The sequence below is a fragment of the Equus asinus genome, chromosome 4 (genome assembly GCF_041296235.1).
Source record: "Equus asinus isolate D_3611 breed Donkey chromosome 4, EquAss-T2T_v2, whole genome shotgun sequence".
Classification (NCBI taxonomy): domain Eukaryota; kingdom Metazoa; phylum Chordata; class Mammalia; order Perissodactyla; family Equidae; genus Equus; species Equus asinus.
In genome coordinates, this window is record NC_091793.1 from 78,903,959 (window position 1) to 78,920,733 (window position 16,775).

Consider the following 16,775-nt stretch of genomic DNA (forward strand, 5'->3'; position numbering starts at 1 on the left):
GCACTCTTCCCCAGGTAGGTCCTTCCCAGAGCCGCCCGCTGGGCGGAGGCTGTTCAAGGACACGAGAGTCGAACGCTACATCACGCGCACCAACGGTAGAGAAAGATGGAAGTTGTGGCGTGGGGCTGCACAAAAGCAAGGTTTTTGTCTTTTTAAAGGGCCGCTAAACGCTCGACCCGAGAACTCGCCCAGATTTCACAGTCCACACCCAGGCACCATGGCGCAGCCGCCGCCCGCGTCTCTCGGCCCCCGACCCTAGGCCGGCCTCTTCCCTCCTCTCCTCCCCGCCCCTCTGCCCCTCCAATCCTAGGGCCGGCATGCACCGCGCCGACCTTTTCCTTCCGAGCCGACCCCCACCTTCGGCGCCTGCAAATGACAAGCGGCGCGGAGCATTGTGGTCCCGCGCGCGAGAGCGAGGCCGGGGGCAGGAAAAAGAAAGCAAAAGACTAGGGCGAGCCGGTAGGGAGGCCCCCGCGCACGCGCACGGGCGGCGGCGGGGGTGAAAAGGGGCGGTGCGTCATCTACGGCGAGCGGAGTGGGGCGTGGCCGTGCGGCCTTGGCGGGGAGTCCGCGAGCCGGGAGGGGAGGGGGGTGGGTAAGGGAGCGGGCGGAGGAGGAAGTGTCATGGCGTCGGGCCGTGGAGCTTCTTCTCGCTGGTTCTTTACTCGGGAACAGCTGGAGAACACGCCGAGCCGCCGCTGCGGAGTAGAGGCGGATAAAGAGCTCTCGTACCGCCAGCAGGCGGCCAACCTCATCCAGGACATGGGACAACGTCTCAATGTGTATCCTTTCCTGTTCTTGGCCTTCCTCCGCTCACGCCCTGTCCTCCTCACAACTCGCCCGGTCGCTGGGCCTGGTGGCCCGCGAACATGGCGCCGCCACCTCGGCGTGCATGGGCTTCGGTCACGCCGTGAGGGAAGGCAGGCTCAGGCTCGGGCTTGGGAGGCCGCGAGCGGCAGCGGAGGAGGGGAGGAGGAGAGGCGTCCGGGAACGCGGGCTGGGAGGCTGCGTTGTGTAATCTGTTTGGGCCCGCGCGTGGTGGCGGCGGCGGGGGCTGGGAGTGCTGCCCAGGCGAGAGGAGAATGTTAGGCATTATCGTAGAAAAGAGGCGGCTGCTTCGACTTCTCTTCCGAGAAGGGGTTAAGAGTAGGAAGGTTAGCGATGCTGAAAGGTCTGAGTGTTTTCCGCAGCCTTTCCCCGCGCCCCTCGCGGGTTTGATGGCGGTTCTCTTGTACCTTGGGAGCGCACTGGAGGTCTTTATGTTCTTGGTGTGGTTTTGTATGGGTGTGCGCGCGCGCGTTTCAACTGTTTGATTTTGAGATTAGTCAGTCGTAGCCATTGATAAATCCTTCCTGGGCTCGCTTAATAGCAATATGAGCGTGAAATGCTCAGCAGTTAGCTATTATTACTGTTTATTTAGCGTCGAGCCTTTTCTCTCCCTCCCCACACCCCACCACAGCCCTGCGGGTTTTTTGTTTTTGTTTTGTTTCGTTAACAGTTTTTGGTTTGGTTTTGAGCCGGCGGCGTTGAAAAAGAACTATAGATCGGGAATTTTCCATCAGAATTGTTTTGCAAGTGAGATCTTCTTCTTCTCAGATATTTCCTAAATGATACGTTCCAGCTCTCAGCTTACAATAAACACTGCAATTGTTTATATGCACAGATTTTATATGCACCATTCTTTCACCAAATTCAATAGAAATGTAAGTACTGTTTTATTGTCTGTTTTTGTCTACCACTAAATTTTAAGGTAAATCGATACGCAGAAACAAGTTAGTTGATCGTTGATTTTATTGTTGGATTTAGTGTTGTAAGTTAACGGTGAAAGCAATATGCATGATAAATGTTTTGCTTCAAATGCAGGGTGATTGATTTTTTGATTGGTGATGACGCGCTGCCAGGCACTGTGTTAGCCTCTGCCAGGTCTTTTGAGCTAAAAGATAAGAAACATTTCTCTACTCAGAATTCTTACATCGGTATTAAGTTTTTCATTTAAATTCATCAAATTGTTTAATAATTTCAAATTAACGTACAGTGTATTTTAGGCAAGCCTAGTCGTTCTGTTGTGTATTTTAATCTTACTCAGCTCATATTTCGAATATTGTGAATCGGTCTTAATTTAATTGCAATATTCTCTTGAAATGACCCTTTAAAAGAGTTAAATGTTCAGAAATATTTCATTTGCTTAAGATGTCAAAAGTTCCTGTTTATGACACATTAGCATTAATTGTCTACTTAAATTTTTAGTGATTCAAATGTCAAATCTTGCTTCAAACACACAATGTCAAAGGTTTGTCTATGTATATGTAGTTTTGAAGTAAAACTTAACCTCGTATACTAAGATACTGATTTTGAACATAACCTGTAAATCTTGACAAATTGAGTAATGGCGTTTAGTTGAAATTTGTTTTTTAAGTTATGAAAGATGTGACTTTGGTGTCTGTTCTTTTCAGAGTAACATGCATACTGTCTTGCATCTGTTAACAAAGAAAGTCGTGTATTGTTTAGAAATGTTTAACCCCATCTTAAATCTCACTGTATTTTTTGCTCTTTTTATCACAACTGTGTTTAGAATGCAATTCTGAAAGGTGTGTGTAGAAAAATAGACCATGGAAGACTTTATGCTATTTGTGGATTGTCATTAGGACTTTTTTGCTAAGAAAACAGTCTGTGAAAAGGTCCTTAAAATATTCTTTTTTTGGATTGGAAGGAAAAGCTTCGAGGTTTAGATTGATTCCTATTTTAATCTTTTCTGATTATAAGTCTGATTTGATTTATCAGATTGGCATGTAAGTTTATCTTGAACAATATACATTTTGGTCTCTTGCAGTCCTGGTTCCTTCTACTCTTCCTCTTTTAAATCTGTGTGATTCTTGCTCTGTTTCCATCTTCCTAGTTATTTCTCGTGCACAGAACTTAGGTCAATGATAGTGTTATGGAAGAGAGGAAGCCTTTTTGATAATAACATTTAGATTGAAGGAATTAAATTTTTATTTAAATTGTCTCCAAAGGGAGTGGTGAACTAATGAATACCAATATAAATGTGGCTTTCCTTAAGTAGCCCTTGAAAATGGTCAAATCACAAGTCAAAATAGTTCTGGAAATTCTTTATGTGGGTATAGATGTCCCATTTGCTGAATCAGGCGTACTTTTTTCTATTTCTAGTAAATAGTCTCACCACAAGACTTTTTTGAACCCTCGCTCTTTCATAATTTGTCTCTCTGGCCTGGTTGGTGTACTTTAAAACAAATTATCTTGCTTTCAGCCAAAATTCACAGTTTTGATTTTAAATTGACTAGTGAAGCCCAGGTCACTTGGATTCTGACTTCCACTATTTTATTTAAATGCCGTCATTCAATTAAAAAGCCAGAGTATTAATTTTTAATGCCCTACTTAGTGTCTCATATGTACATGAAAGTAAACCAGCATTTTACATTGAGTCGTTATTAGGACAGTTGAAATCTCATCTTAATTTCTATTTTGAAAAGTAGCATTGCACCCTTCATATCTAGCTTTTGTCTTTTTTACCTTTGCTATTATATCAAAAGAGATTTTAATATTTGTGTCGATGCATTAGCATCAATTGCACAGCCTCACTCTTTTATCTTTTTCCCCCCCATTCTTTTAGGGTGAAGGGGGTGGTCTCAAATTGAATCTGAGTCACTTTTAAATTCATAGTACCCCACGTTGTTGGGAAAATTTTTCTTATAGGGTTATAATGGAATGTCATAGTAAACTTAACAAAAAGCATGAATCTTCACCATAAAATAAACTGAACGCCATTCAGTAAATTAAACCCTAACAAGCTTAAATTTTAAGATGCTAGTGGCAAACTATATCTAGTTTTATAATAAATATCATGCTTTGATCATATTAAAATTTTTTCAATATTTCTCTGGCTTCATTTTATTTCTCACATTGACGAAGGCAAAAAAAAATCTCCTAAAAGTAAAGTGCTGTTATATTTAAGAATAAAGTCAGTGTCCACATGTGTTGGTGACCCAGAAACTGTCTTTTATCATTGGGTTCTATTGTCAGTTTCTTGGAGGGTTGGATCACTATCAGCAGTAAATGACTTTTATACGTAACCTAATTAGATCAGTCTACCCTTTGCTCACTGGATGTAGTGAGGTTCATGTAATTGTGATTAGTAATTAAAGAATGGCTTTGCTGGATCAAGCTCAAGATAAATCTAGTAAAGTATAAAAAGCTCTGGAAGCAACAGTGCCTCCAAGGTATACACTGGAAGAGCATCTTCCCCAATGTCAATCTTAGAATAGATGTTGACCCAGCTTCTCTTAGAAACTGTATTCATTAATTTGGTTAGTCAAGTTTATGATAGATTTGTTTCTTATGTTAATTCCAAGTCTAATAGTTTCTCTTAAAATCAGGTTGTAAAGAGCACACTCTTCTGAGTATTTGTTGGTCATGATCTATTATCATAGTATGTCTCCAACTCACAGGGTCATTTTAATCTTTATTTCCCTCAGTTCCATTGCCTCTCTTTTGAGCTGCAGTGGTTGGAGCTGTTTATAATATGCCAGATTTAAATGTATTATAGTTCCGATTTAAATGTATTGTAGTTCTGTTTAAGGTTCCAAGAGTACACGGTTAGTTAAGGACCGGTTTCGGGACTAATGATTTTAAGGAATGACTGTAATGACTTCTAAGAATGCATCATCCATGTCATAGCTCAGTTTCATTTTATGCATTTAAGGTAGATTGGTCAGCTGCTGCACGTAAGCAAATGTGTATGTTTGTGCTAAATTTTGATTACCACTTTTTACTTACAGTCTCAATTAACTTGTAGATGTCATCTGAAAATTTGAGGATGTTCTTTTTGCATTCTTTTCTTCCCCTGTAGAGACTTTAACAATTTATAGGGAGGACATTCTTTCTGTATGCAGAGAAGTGCTCACAATCTCTGTTGTTTGTCTGATAATATAGCACTCTCCCTTTATAATTTTTAATAATAGTCCTTGCCGTAGAGATTTATTCAGGACTTTTTTTTTAGATTTTACCCAGTTTACACTAACTGTGTTTATTTATAGTCAAATTACTCATAAAATTGTCATGGACGATTGCCTTTTGTGAAAGAAAACAAACATTTTTGGGGAATTGGTTAGCACTCCCCCCAGAAAGAAACACATTTAAACTAGAAGGTAAGCACTGTAAAGGCAGGGGTTTTTTGTTTATTTTCTTTGTTTTTTTGGCTTTACTCCCTGTTGTGTCACCAGTACCTTACATAGAGTACTCAGTAACTGTTTGTCCGTAGCATCGATCAAATCTTGTTGCTCACAGGTCTGTTGAATGAATCCTTAGACATTTTCCTCTACCTACATCCTCCTCACATAGGTGCACTTAAAATGTTTTCTTTTATTATTGAAAACTAGTATAGGAATATGGTAAATGAAAACAGTAGAAAAAGGGATATGATAAACCTCCCTTGATCCAAGTGTGTAAGCCCTCTGCCCTATAGCATTTGCTGTTAACAGATTTTGTGTACTTTTTCAGAAATATTTTTTGCTTGTGCAAAAATATATGATATGTATATATCTTTTTCAACACAGAAAAGGGTTTTTTCCCCTAACAGTTCTTACATCTAGCACACAGCAGCAATCTGAGAACCTACAGAATTGGACTGGTCCTTGGTGGGGTTAAGTGTGGCTGTTTCTGGGGAAGTAAATTTTAAAATGACACCAGAAGGGATATTAGAGATTGACCCAGTATTTCTCAACCGGGAGCAGTTTTGCCCACCATGGGACATTGGGCACTGTCCAGAGATATTTTTCATTGTCAAATGAGGGGGAAGGCGTGCTACTGGCATCTAATGGTTAGAAGCCAAGGATATTGCTAAATATCCTACAATGCACAGGACAGCCCCCCATAACAAAAAGTTACTGGTCCAAAATGTCATTGGTGCTGAGGTTGAGAAAACCCTAAAGAGTTGAGGGAAGGAGACTGAAGCTGTATCATCTTCACTAGATTAATTTTTAGTGTTTGGTGAATTTAATCTGTTCTAGTAAAAAATGTCTGTCTGTCTGAAATTCCTCGGGACCTTAAGGACAAAGATCACATTTGTAATCTTTTTCTAATTGAGGGCTTTAGGGAAACTATTTTTGGTATTCCTAAAATCTAAAGTTTAATTTGTTAATAAAGGTTGCCTTTCTGTGAAGTACTGTTTCTCTTAGCCTCTATTTTGAGCTCTTTATGAATTTCTCATTATAATATGAGTAAATACCTTTCTGGTTTGCCTTTTAACTTTGTTTTCCGTGGTTTTTTTGACATAAAGTGATTTGGTTAATCATATCTGCTAGTCTTTCATTTTGCTTTATTACCTCTATGCTTATCTGGAGATGTGTCCACCTGTATTTATTTACTGATTTCATGGGAAGAGTATCTTGGTTTGGTTGTTTTTCCTTCTTAGGTTTATTTTGGTATGCGGTTCTTAAACATTTGTTTGAGGTTGATGTCCCCTTTCTTAATGCAGATAAGGAAGAATCATAAAGGTCAAATACCTTGTCTGAAGTCACAGAGTGACAGAAGCAAAAATCACACCCAGATCTAGACTCCGTAGCTCATGCAATTATCGCCACTATAAAATCCTCAAGTATTTGTTACTAGAAATCTTTTCGTGTCCCTGAAGTTTTTCACTGAAAGCAGTATGTGTAAAGCTTTTGTGATGTGCCACTTGTGATTCACCAGCCACCTGGATCAGAATTATCAGGATGCTTGTTAAAAATATACTTTACTGGGCTGTGCCTTAGACCTATGTAATCAGGGTATTTGTAGCAGGACCTGGGATTGTTTACCTTAACAAGCTTCCCAGGTGATACTCATGTCTGCCAGAGTTGAAGACCATTGGTTTAAATTTTGCTTTTTCCTCTGTCTCTCTCGGAATCCATTGTTATACTCTGGTCATATTTTATAGGAGTCAAATCAGCATGTGTTTCAATCCTTTACCTTCTAAAGTGCCTTGTGAAATCTGAGTGGTTGTTTATGTTATAGCTCACTTCTACTTCTGCCTTTTCATTTAATGAAGCAATTAATCCAGGAATAATCTTATTCAAAATCCATTAATACTGTGGGGAAATACTGCAGTGCTGTCCAGTAGAACTTTCTGCAGTAATGGACTATTCTGTATCTTTGCTGTTCAAAATGACAGATAACTAACCAAACACCTGTTTCCTGGACTGTAAATTTGAGATTATGAGACTAGATGATTTCTAAATTCCTTTTCAACTATAAGTTGCATGGATGACAATTTATGAAACTCTCACTGTAACAGGCACTTTACTCATCTCAACTAAAGCATTATCCTCCTGAGGAAACAGATGCAGTTACTAAGTGACTTGTCCAAAATCAGAGCACCCGTTACGTGATTGGCATTTGAACCCACGTCCCTTGCCTGATCCTATGCTGTAGTTCTCACTTTTGTCCTACCCTAATATGTTTAAGAAATAGGACACACTAACTGTGATGCCAGTGGTTTCTAAGGAGGAGATGAGTAGACAAGTAAACAATGAAAATACTCTCTGGTTTTGATTTGCTTACCTCATTGGATAAAATCCAGTGAAGTCCTCTTTTAAATTAGGCCCCACATTCCTCTTTCAGTCATATATCAGTCTTAGCATTTATGCATTGTGCATCTCTATTTTTCCGTATGGTGCTTTCTCGGTGCTTTCTCTCTGCTTCCCATGTGAGTGTGATGTGTCAGGTTTTAAGACTCAGCTGAAGTTCCACCTCTTCATAAAGCATTCCCCAAATAACTCCAGTCTTCCACTTCTAAATTTCTATCTCAGATCTTATCTTTTGGGTCCTATTCACATCCTATTGTATTCCATCTGTTTGGAGTCGTTTAGTGTTATAGCATAACTGCATATGTGAGATGAAGGGTTTTCCCCTTTTATTATAAAATAAAACACAAACATATAAAACCACCAAACAGAGTATAGCTTAATGAATTATTATAAGGCAGACAACCTTGTAACCACCACTCAAGTCAAGAAAAAGAACTTTGGTAACTACCCGACAAGTGCCTTCATGTGTCGTCCTGATGTCAACCCCTTCCCTCCCTCTACAAAGTAACCAGTATCCTTGTTATATAGTAATCACTTTCTTCAGTTTCTTTATAGTTTTGTCATCCAACTCTGCGTTCCCAAACACCTCAGTGTAGTCTTGCCCATTATTAAAAATTTTGATATGTCTTTTAAGTCTCTCAGTATACTGGTTTCCCCTCCATCCCTTTCTTTCACTTAAATTTTACCTATTGGAGGACCTAAGGCATTAGACCTGTAGAGTTTCCAACTGTCTGGATCTTGCTGATTTTATACTTATGGTGCAGTTAAATCACTTTCTTTTGGTCTTGTATTCTCTGCAGATTGCCAGTTGGATTCAGAAATTTGATCAGACTCATTTTAGATCAGTTTAGCAAGACTACAGGTGGTGTTATGTTCTTTCATCAAGAGGCACCTAATTTGTCTCTCTTTTTGAGGTGTTAGCAGCTGTTAATATTCAGTGCCTAGATCCTTTCATTGGTGATACTATAATTCTGTCATTTCTTCTTCATTTATTAATTGGGATATTTTTATAATGAAATGCTGTGAATCATCCACTATTTCAACACTCAGTGGTACAGTTCCTATAGAGAAGGCAGGATAAATACTTGATGTTTGACCTATATTTACCACCTTTGTTGAGATATAATTCACATACCATGTATTTCACCCATTGAAAGCTTGCAGTTCAATGGTGTTTTCATATATTCACAGTTATGCATCAATTTTAGAAATTTTCATTACCCCAAGAAGAAAAACCACAACCTTTAGCCTTCTCTCCCCATTCTTCCCCCCAGGCTATTCTAGACATTTCCTATAAATGGAGTCATACAACTTATGGTCCTTTGTGACTGGCCTCCTTCACTTAGCACGTTTTCAAGGTTTATCTGTGTTGTGGCTTGTATTAGTGCTTGGTTTATTTTTCTTGCTGAACTACCATGACACCTCATTTTATATATCCATTCATCAGTTGATAGACATTTGGATTGTTTTCACTTTTTGGTTATTAGATTGCTGGTATGAACATTTACGTTTAAGTTTTTGTGTGGACGTATGTTTTGGTTTCTCTTGGGTATATACCCAGGAGCTGAATTGCTGGACCATATGGTAATTCTATACCCTAATAATCTTGGATGGCTTCTTCACTGTCTGTTATAGCAAGACACTCCAGTTTCGTCTTCTACATTTCCTGCTCCATGGGTGGAACTGGTCATTTCTTTGAGAAACCCTGCCCACTTTTAATAGGAAGTGGTATTTTAAGACCACAACCTAGACACTAGGTATGCTCATTCTTACTACGTTGGTCTTGTTTCTAGGCATCTTCAGTAAACAGAGTTAGGAAATATATAGTACAGTAAATAATATGTTCACTATGTGCATCCATATATTGGATGTTTATTATTCATTTACACATGAAATACGTGTTAGCTGGACTTGTTATATGTTTATTTGAAATATGTATTTGAATACATCAGGAGTTCATTCTGATTTAAGACAGCATTTTTTACTTACTCTCTTTTGTATTACATCTCTGTGAGCTTTCTTTCACACCAAAAATTTTAGTTCTCAAGAATGTAGGATGATACAATTTAAATATCTCATAAGTACTTGTTAACTTAATCCCACATTACACAAATAAGTTTCAGAATAACAGTACTACCAGCACCAATATAATTATTGAGAAGAGTTAAATGTTTTTGCTTTGCTCTCCCCTCTCACCCCTGATTTTTAAAAGTTGTACTATATCTACATTATGTTAAATAGCCATTACAAAACTCTCCCTTTTAATCCTCACTTAATCTTAGTTCTGCTAGTAACTATATATTTGTTATTCACTACCAGTGCTTATGTTGAAGTCTCTGTAGTCATTTGAATCATTTGAAGTTCTCTTGAACATCATGGAAACAATGTTCTCTGAGTCTTTACATGTTGATAATAGTTTGTGTTCTTCATACTCAAGGTCAGTTTTGCTGGATATAAAATTCTTGGCTCATGCTTTCTTTTCTTGAGTATCTTAAATATGTAACAACTCTTTTCTGGCATAAAGCATTGCTGGCAGTTTGGGTGGTGATCCAATTTTCTTAAATTTATTTTTGCCTAAATGGCCAGATGATTTTTTTTCCTTTAAAATCATGTATTTTGAGATTGATGGATAGGCCACAAGTCACATAGGACAGCAGATATATATGGGTCTGATGATAACCATCATTCAGACCTTCTCATCAGCAGCACAGTGCAGGGAGCTGCTGGCCCCAAGATGTGGCCTGGTGGGTGAGACAGACCATATCCAGGCCAGGTAGCAAATTGTGCATGCATGTGCTGTGCTCACTCAGAATCCTGGTTTCCTGTACTCTGACCTCTAGTCCAGGCAGAGTAGGAATAGACCTGGCAACAGATGGGGACTAAGAAAACAAAAAAAATAATTCTAGTAATTTTACTACAACGTGTCTTGATGTTGATTGTTCTGGGTTAATATACTTCGGTGTGTGATATCCTCTTTCAATATGTGCTTCCACATCTCTTTTGCTTAGGTTTCATGTTTTGAATCATTTTCTTAATGTCTCTTAGTTTGGAGGTAGGTTACCTTTTTAGTTTCTTGTTGGGTGGTAAAATATACATAAAATTTATCATTTTAACTATTTTTAGGTGTACAGTGGCGTTAAGTATATTCACATTGTTGTGCAACCATCACCACCAGCCATCTTCAGAAGATTTTTTCTTCTCAAACTGAAACTGTACTCATTAATCAAACTCCATATTCTCCTCTCCCCCAGCCCCTGGAACCACCATTCTACTCTCTGTGAATTTTACTGTTCTTGGTGTCTCATATAAGTGGAATCATACAGTATTTGTCCTTTTGTGTCTGGCTTATTTTCACTTAATGTCTTCAAGATTCATCCATGTTGTAACGTGTCAGAATTTCATTCCTTTTTAAGGGTGAATTATATTCCATGGTATGTATGAACCACACTTTGTTGATCCATATATCCATCAATGGACAGTTGGATTCCTTTTACCTTTTGGCTGTTGTGAATAATGCTACTATGAACATGGGTCTACAAATATCTTGCTCAAGTCCTTGCTTTTAGTTGTTTTGGATATGTACCCAGAAGTGGAATTCTGGATCATGTTGTAAGTCTGTGTTTAATTTTTAGAGGAATTACCGTATTATTTTCCACAGAGACAGTACCATCTTACATTCCCACTAGCAAAGCACAAGGGTGTCAGTTTCTCTACATCCACACCAATACTTGCTCTTTTCTGGTTTTCTGATGATAACCATCCTGATGGCTGTGAAGGGGTATTTCATTGTAGTTTTGATTTCTGTTTCTCTTATAACTACTGATGTTGAGCGTCTTTTCATGTGCTTGTTGGCATTTATGTATCTTCTTTGGAGAAATATCTATTCAAGCAAGTCCTTTGTCATTTTTTTAATTAGGGTTTTTTATTGTTAAGTTGTAGGAGTTCTTTGTATATTCTGGATATTAGTTAATCCTGTATCAGGTACATGATTTTAAAATATTTTCTCCCATTTTGTGGGCTGTCTTCACTTTTTTGGTGTACAAAAGTTTTTAATTTTGATGAGGTCCAATTTACCTATTTTTTCTGTGGTTGCTTGCACTTTTGGTGTCATACCTGAGAAATCATTGCCAAATCCAAAGTCATGAAGCTTTTCCTATTTCCAAGAATTTTATAGTTTTAGTTCTTACATTTGGGTCTTTGATCCATGGTGAGTTAATTTTTGTATGTGATGTAAGGTAAGGGTGTGATTTCATTCTTTTGCATGCGGATATCTAGTTTTACCAGTACCATTTGTTGAAAAAAAAATTTTAAGTAATTCTTTATAGTGTGATTTTGTTGCTTTAGGGACAACTGTTCTAATTTTTTGTCATAGTATCTTTATATGACCTAAATACTCTTCTGTTGCTCACTTTTATAACAGATTAGTTTTCCTGAGCTTTAAGATGTGCTTCAGAGTAGTTTTTCTAACTTCACAGAGCTCCCTTTTCTTTTGTATAATATTCAGAAATGTACCAGCTTGCTTTCTGAGGTTTCCTGACTGTGTTTCCCTCTCTCATTTTTATCTTCTCTTTCACCTGTCCCTATCCTGCCAATTTTGTTTTTGTTCCCAGAGGTTTCTCTTCAATATGGAATCCTGGCAGAATGCCTTGGGAGATCATAGAAGTTAGCTTCAACCCTTTAAGCCCCATTCTAGGACTCTTGCATCCACCCACTTACTTAACTTGGCAAAACTCCTCCCAGATTTAACTGCTGTTCTCAAACTGGCCCATCATGACTTCCAAGCCTGTTAGCTATTTTGAGGTTCTTCTGTTATCAAGTCCAGGCCAAAATGCCCCATTACTTCCCTTCCTTCTTGTTGCTTAGATGCTGATACTGTGTAGGTATTGTGGTTACACAGTAGCCTGTTTTTGTGTTTCGAGAGTTCCTAGGAATTCCTTGTCAAGTGGTTTGGTTATAAATAACCACTGAGTTTTGGTTTTGCTATCCTGTTACCCAAGTGTCAGAATTCTTCAGATGTAAGACATTAAAAGGTTATCCTCAGTCGCTTTAGGAGGTGATATGCTAATTTCTAATCATACTACAATAGACTGTAATCTAAATGTCCTTAATAGATATAAGTCCTTCTGGGAAGATAACAGATGATTTTTTAGGAATAGTTAAAATCACTTGAAGTTCATTTGTTAAGGAGAATGATCCATCTGGGAGAGTTTATTGGTAGACATAAAAAAGCATGTATAATATTCTTGATTTTCTCAAATTGATTCTGAAAAGAAATCTGGAAAGTTTTCCGAAAAGCTTTAATGTTATTTTGAAACATAGGCACTTTATCTGCCTAATTACAGGTACGTTGGCTGATGGAGTGTATTGACTATATATTAGACAAGTCTTTATGAAGCAGCTTTTCCCCCCCAAAATTAGACAATTGTAAAATAGTCAAATAATTTAAACCTTTTCTATGTACACACACCTACGTGTGTGTTTGTCTTGATAGTTCATATGCTTCTATGGTGATTTAGCTTATTTGTTCCAGAACTTAGAAAGCATTTTATACAATTTGGTAAGGTAGTGATTCTAAACTAAGTCTGGTGTGTAGAATAGAGCAGATTGTTACGTTAACAGATATGCATTGAGTGTTTGCATTGGCTAAGACACACACAGCTCTCTGTATAAAGACTGACTTTATGTAACTTATAAACTGACCTTGAAGGCATTTTTTGAACAGCTATTCTGAAGATGTTTTTAGTACATAAAATTAGTTACGGTAACTTTTTTCAGTGAAAATAAAATTAGATCACTGTACATTCTACTATAAACGTGTCTGCTCATGCTAGTGAATGGGGAAAGTGATAGAAACCTTACCACCCTACATTATTTTGGAGCATTAACTTCATATATTATACTTAAGTAAGTTATGGTTCTAGTTATAGAGCTGGCTTATTAAGTACTCTTTATATGATCATATTTAAGAAAATAAATGTAATGTAAAGTTATTCTCTAAGTTGAGTCTGATACAGAAAAGGAAACGAATGCGGACTATAGACGTTCACCTACTGTTCAGTGTCAGAGCTTTTAAATGTTGTGGCTTTAATGGCTTGTGCTTAATGACAGTGTGCTGTATGTTTACATGACAGGAGTTATCCCACAAACATTGAGTGCGTGTTATGTGAGAAGCAGTATCCAAAATAGTGTTGTTGTTTTTTTAAGACATAGATAGTGCTTTCCCTAAGGGGCTAATATTCTAGTGGGAGAGGAGAAAAAACCTTTAGTTGTTTACTTTAAACTTTCTTATGTGGGAATAATTAGGAACAGTATTCAGTTTGAGCCATTTTGTGATGCCTATAAACATTTAATACATTTTAATTAGTTTTACGTAATTTTAATGAATTTTCTTATCAGCATGTCAGCTATGTGCTTAAACCTGTACTAATATGTATATCTATATAGCCGCTAACTAGAAGTGGTTAATTTCCTGTTTCTTTACTATTTTAACGAGGTTGCTAGAAAAGTTTTAATTACGTTTATGGTTCACGTCTCTCTTTGACAGTGCTGGTTTGGACTATAAACTCTTAAAAGTAATACCAGTTACTAATGGAATGTATAGACATTTTAATATATCAACAAATAAAATTACTATTGTAGTTCAATATTAAATTGATGGCTTATTTAGAAGTTGAAAAAATAGGAACAATGGTTCCTTTCTGGTCTAGAATCATAAGACCATGAAAACTGACATAATTCCATGCTTGGAAAAAAAAAATAACTGAGAGAGTAGGGAAAGGAAATTCGGAGGATTTGGGGGCAGTCTTAAAATGGTGCAGGGATTCACAGAGGATACCAGATTTTTACAAGCTCCCCACATCCTTAGATAGATACTGTAGATAGTTGGTATTATTCTACCTCAATGCCTAGAGTTTTGGGTGCAGAATGGAAGTAGCTATTTGAATTAGTGTTATGGTTCATTTTATGTGGACTTAAACAGAATCTCTTCATTTTTGTTAACCAAACAAGCAAATTAATGGTTTTCTGAAATACTTGCATAATTTAATGTAAAAGTTAATCATTGTTTAAGAAATGGATAGTATATACCTTCTGAAAATGAAAACTGATTCTGCTTTTAAATTAACAAATGTGCAGTAAAGTTATACATGGTTAAGGTGAATGTTGTTTACCATTATTCGTTGTGCTATTATTTGGCTTTTGGTTTCCTTGAAATTTCCTTTGTTGATCTGTGTACACTGAATATTTAAAAGAGATGTCTTTTAGCTCCTTTTGTTAAACATCTTTATTGAAATATAATATACATACCATAAAATTCACCCATTTACAATGTACAATTCAATGGGTACATTTACAGAGTTGTATAACCATCATCACAGTCTGAATTTATATTTTCATCACCTCAAAAAGAAACCCTATACACATTAGCAGTTGCTCACTGATTTCTCTCCCTCTCACAACCCTGGGCAACCACTAAATTATTCTTTGTCTCTATAAATTTGTCTACTCTGGACATTTCATGTAGATGGAATTATGCAATATGTGGTCTTTCATTTAATGTAATTTTTCCAGGATTCATCTGTGGTATAGTGTAGCGTGTATCAGTACTTGATTTCTTTTTATTGCTGAATAACATCCCTTACATTGTGTGGATAAACCTCATTTTATTTATCCATTTATCAGTCAGTGGACATTTGGGTTGTTTCTGCTTTTTGACTTTTATGAATAATGCTGCGGTGAACATTTGTGTACAAGTTTTTTGTGTGGGGACAAGTTTTTATTCCTCTTGGATATATACCTAGGAGTGGAATTGTTGGGTTGTATGGTAACTCTAGACCTCAGTAATCTTGTATAGCTTTTTAAAAACATTTTGAGAAACTACCAAAGTGTTTTCCAAAGTAGCTACACCATTTTTACCTTCCCACAAGCAAAGTATAATGGTTCCAATTTCTCCACATCTTTGTCAACACTTGTCGTTGTCTGTCTTTTTCATCCTAGCCATCTTATTATAGCATCCTAGTGAAAGTAAAGTAGTATCTCATTGTGGTTTTGATTTGTATTTTCAAAATGACTAATGATATTTAGCATCTTTTGATGTGTTTTGGCCTTTTGTGTGTCTTTGGAGAAATGTCTACCCAGATCCTTTTTCCATTTTTTAAATTCTGTTGTCTTTTTATTAAGTTGTAAGACTTCTTTATATGTTCTAGATACCAGTCCCTTATCAGATACATGATTTGCAAATATTTTCTCTAGTTCCATGGGTTCTGTTTCACTTTCTTAATGGTATTTGTAGTACATGTATCCAGTTTATTAGTATTTTTCTTTTGTCACTTTTGCTTTGATGCTGTAGGGAAGGAAGAACACTTCCTCTACCCACTCTAGGTCCTTCTGGCAGGGCTACAAATTAAATTGACATGAGAAGGAATAACAGGAGAAAATCAAACAAAACTTTATAACATGTATACATTGAGAGACACTCAGGTAAACTGAGCAACTCAACAAAATGGCCAAACTGCCAGCTTAAATACCATCTTGAGCTAAAGACAAAGGAGGATGTTGAGGATAGTGGTTTGGGGCTTCAAATGGGAGGAAGGTAATTCACATGGAAATGGAAAAGCAAATATTAGACAACTGTTTACTGAGCATGTGGCCCAAGAGACGGAATTTCGGTAAGATGGGCTTGTTGGTGCTTTTCTTATCATACCTATTTTACATTATACTATAGTTATCTCATGGTATTAGCTCCTTCCTGGATCAGGCCTTCTATCTCAAATTCTTTTAGGCAATTTGGGGCAAGGCCAAAGTTTTCTTTCAGTCTTTTGTTCTATCAAGGTAAAGAGACACAGTTTGGGGTGGCTGATTCTGATCCCCCGCAATGTCATATCTAAGAAAGCATTGCCTGATCCAAGGTCATGATGATTTATTTCTGTTTTCTTCTAAGGGTTTTCATAGTTTTGTCTCTTAGATTTAGCTCTGTGATCCATTTTGAGTTCGTTTTTGTTTATGGTGTAAAGAAGGGGACTGACTTCATTTTTTTGCGTATGGGTAGTATACAGTAGTCCTAGCGCCGTTTGTTGAGAAGACTGTTCCTACCCCAGTGAATTATCTTGGCACTCTTGTTGAGAAATCAATTGACCATAAATGTTAGATGTTTGTTTCTAGACTCTCAGTTCTATTCCACGATCTGTGTCTTTTTTC

The 16,775-nt window shown here is 37.4% G+C and overlaps 1 protein-coding gene and 1 long non-coding RNA gene across 8 annotated transcripts in view; one reads left to right on the plus strand and one right to left on the minus strand.

Moving 5' to 3' along the window:
- The window catches only part of LOC123285284 (uncharacterized), a 112,405-nt gene extending 111,919 nt beyond the window's left edge, over positions 1–486 (minus strand). The window contains exon 1 of one of the 2 annotated variants that reach the window (XR_006526977.2): positions 358–486. This is a non-coding gene — a long non-coding RNA (uncharacterized lncRNA). The remainder of the gene's footprint in view (positions 1–357) is intronic. The other variant, XR_011502785.1, reaches the window with a different exon arrangement.
- A 78-nt stretch (positions 487–564) lies between these two features.
- The window catches only part of CCNT2 (cyclin T2), a 39,902-nt gene continuing 23,691 nt past the window's right edge, over positions 565–16,775 (plus strand). For 2 of the 6 annotated variants that reach the window (XM_070507581.1, XM_070507582.1), the window contains exons 1-2: positions 565–782; positions 1,622–1,703. In XM_070507581.1, the coding sequence (XP_070363682.1) occupies positions 625–782; positions 1,622–1,703 (240 nt within the window). In that variant the 5' untranslated portion in view covers positions 565–624. The remainder of the gene's footprint in view (positions 783–1,621; positions 1,704–16,775) is intronic. The other 4 variants (XR_011502784.1, XM_070507585.1, XM_070507584.1 and 1 more) reach the window with 4 other exon arrangements.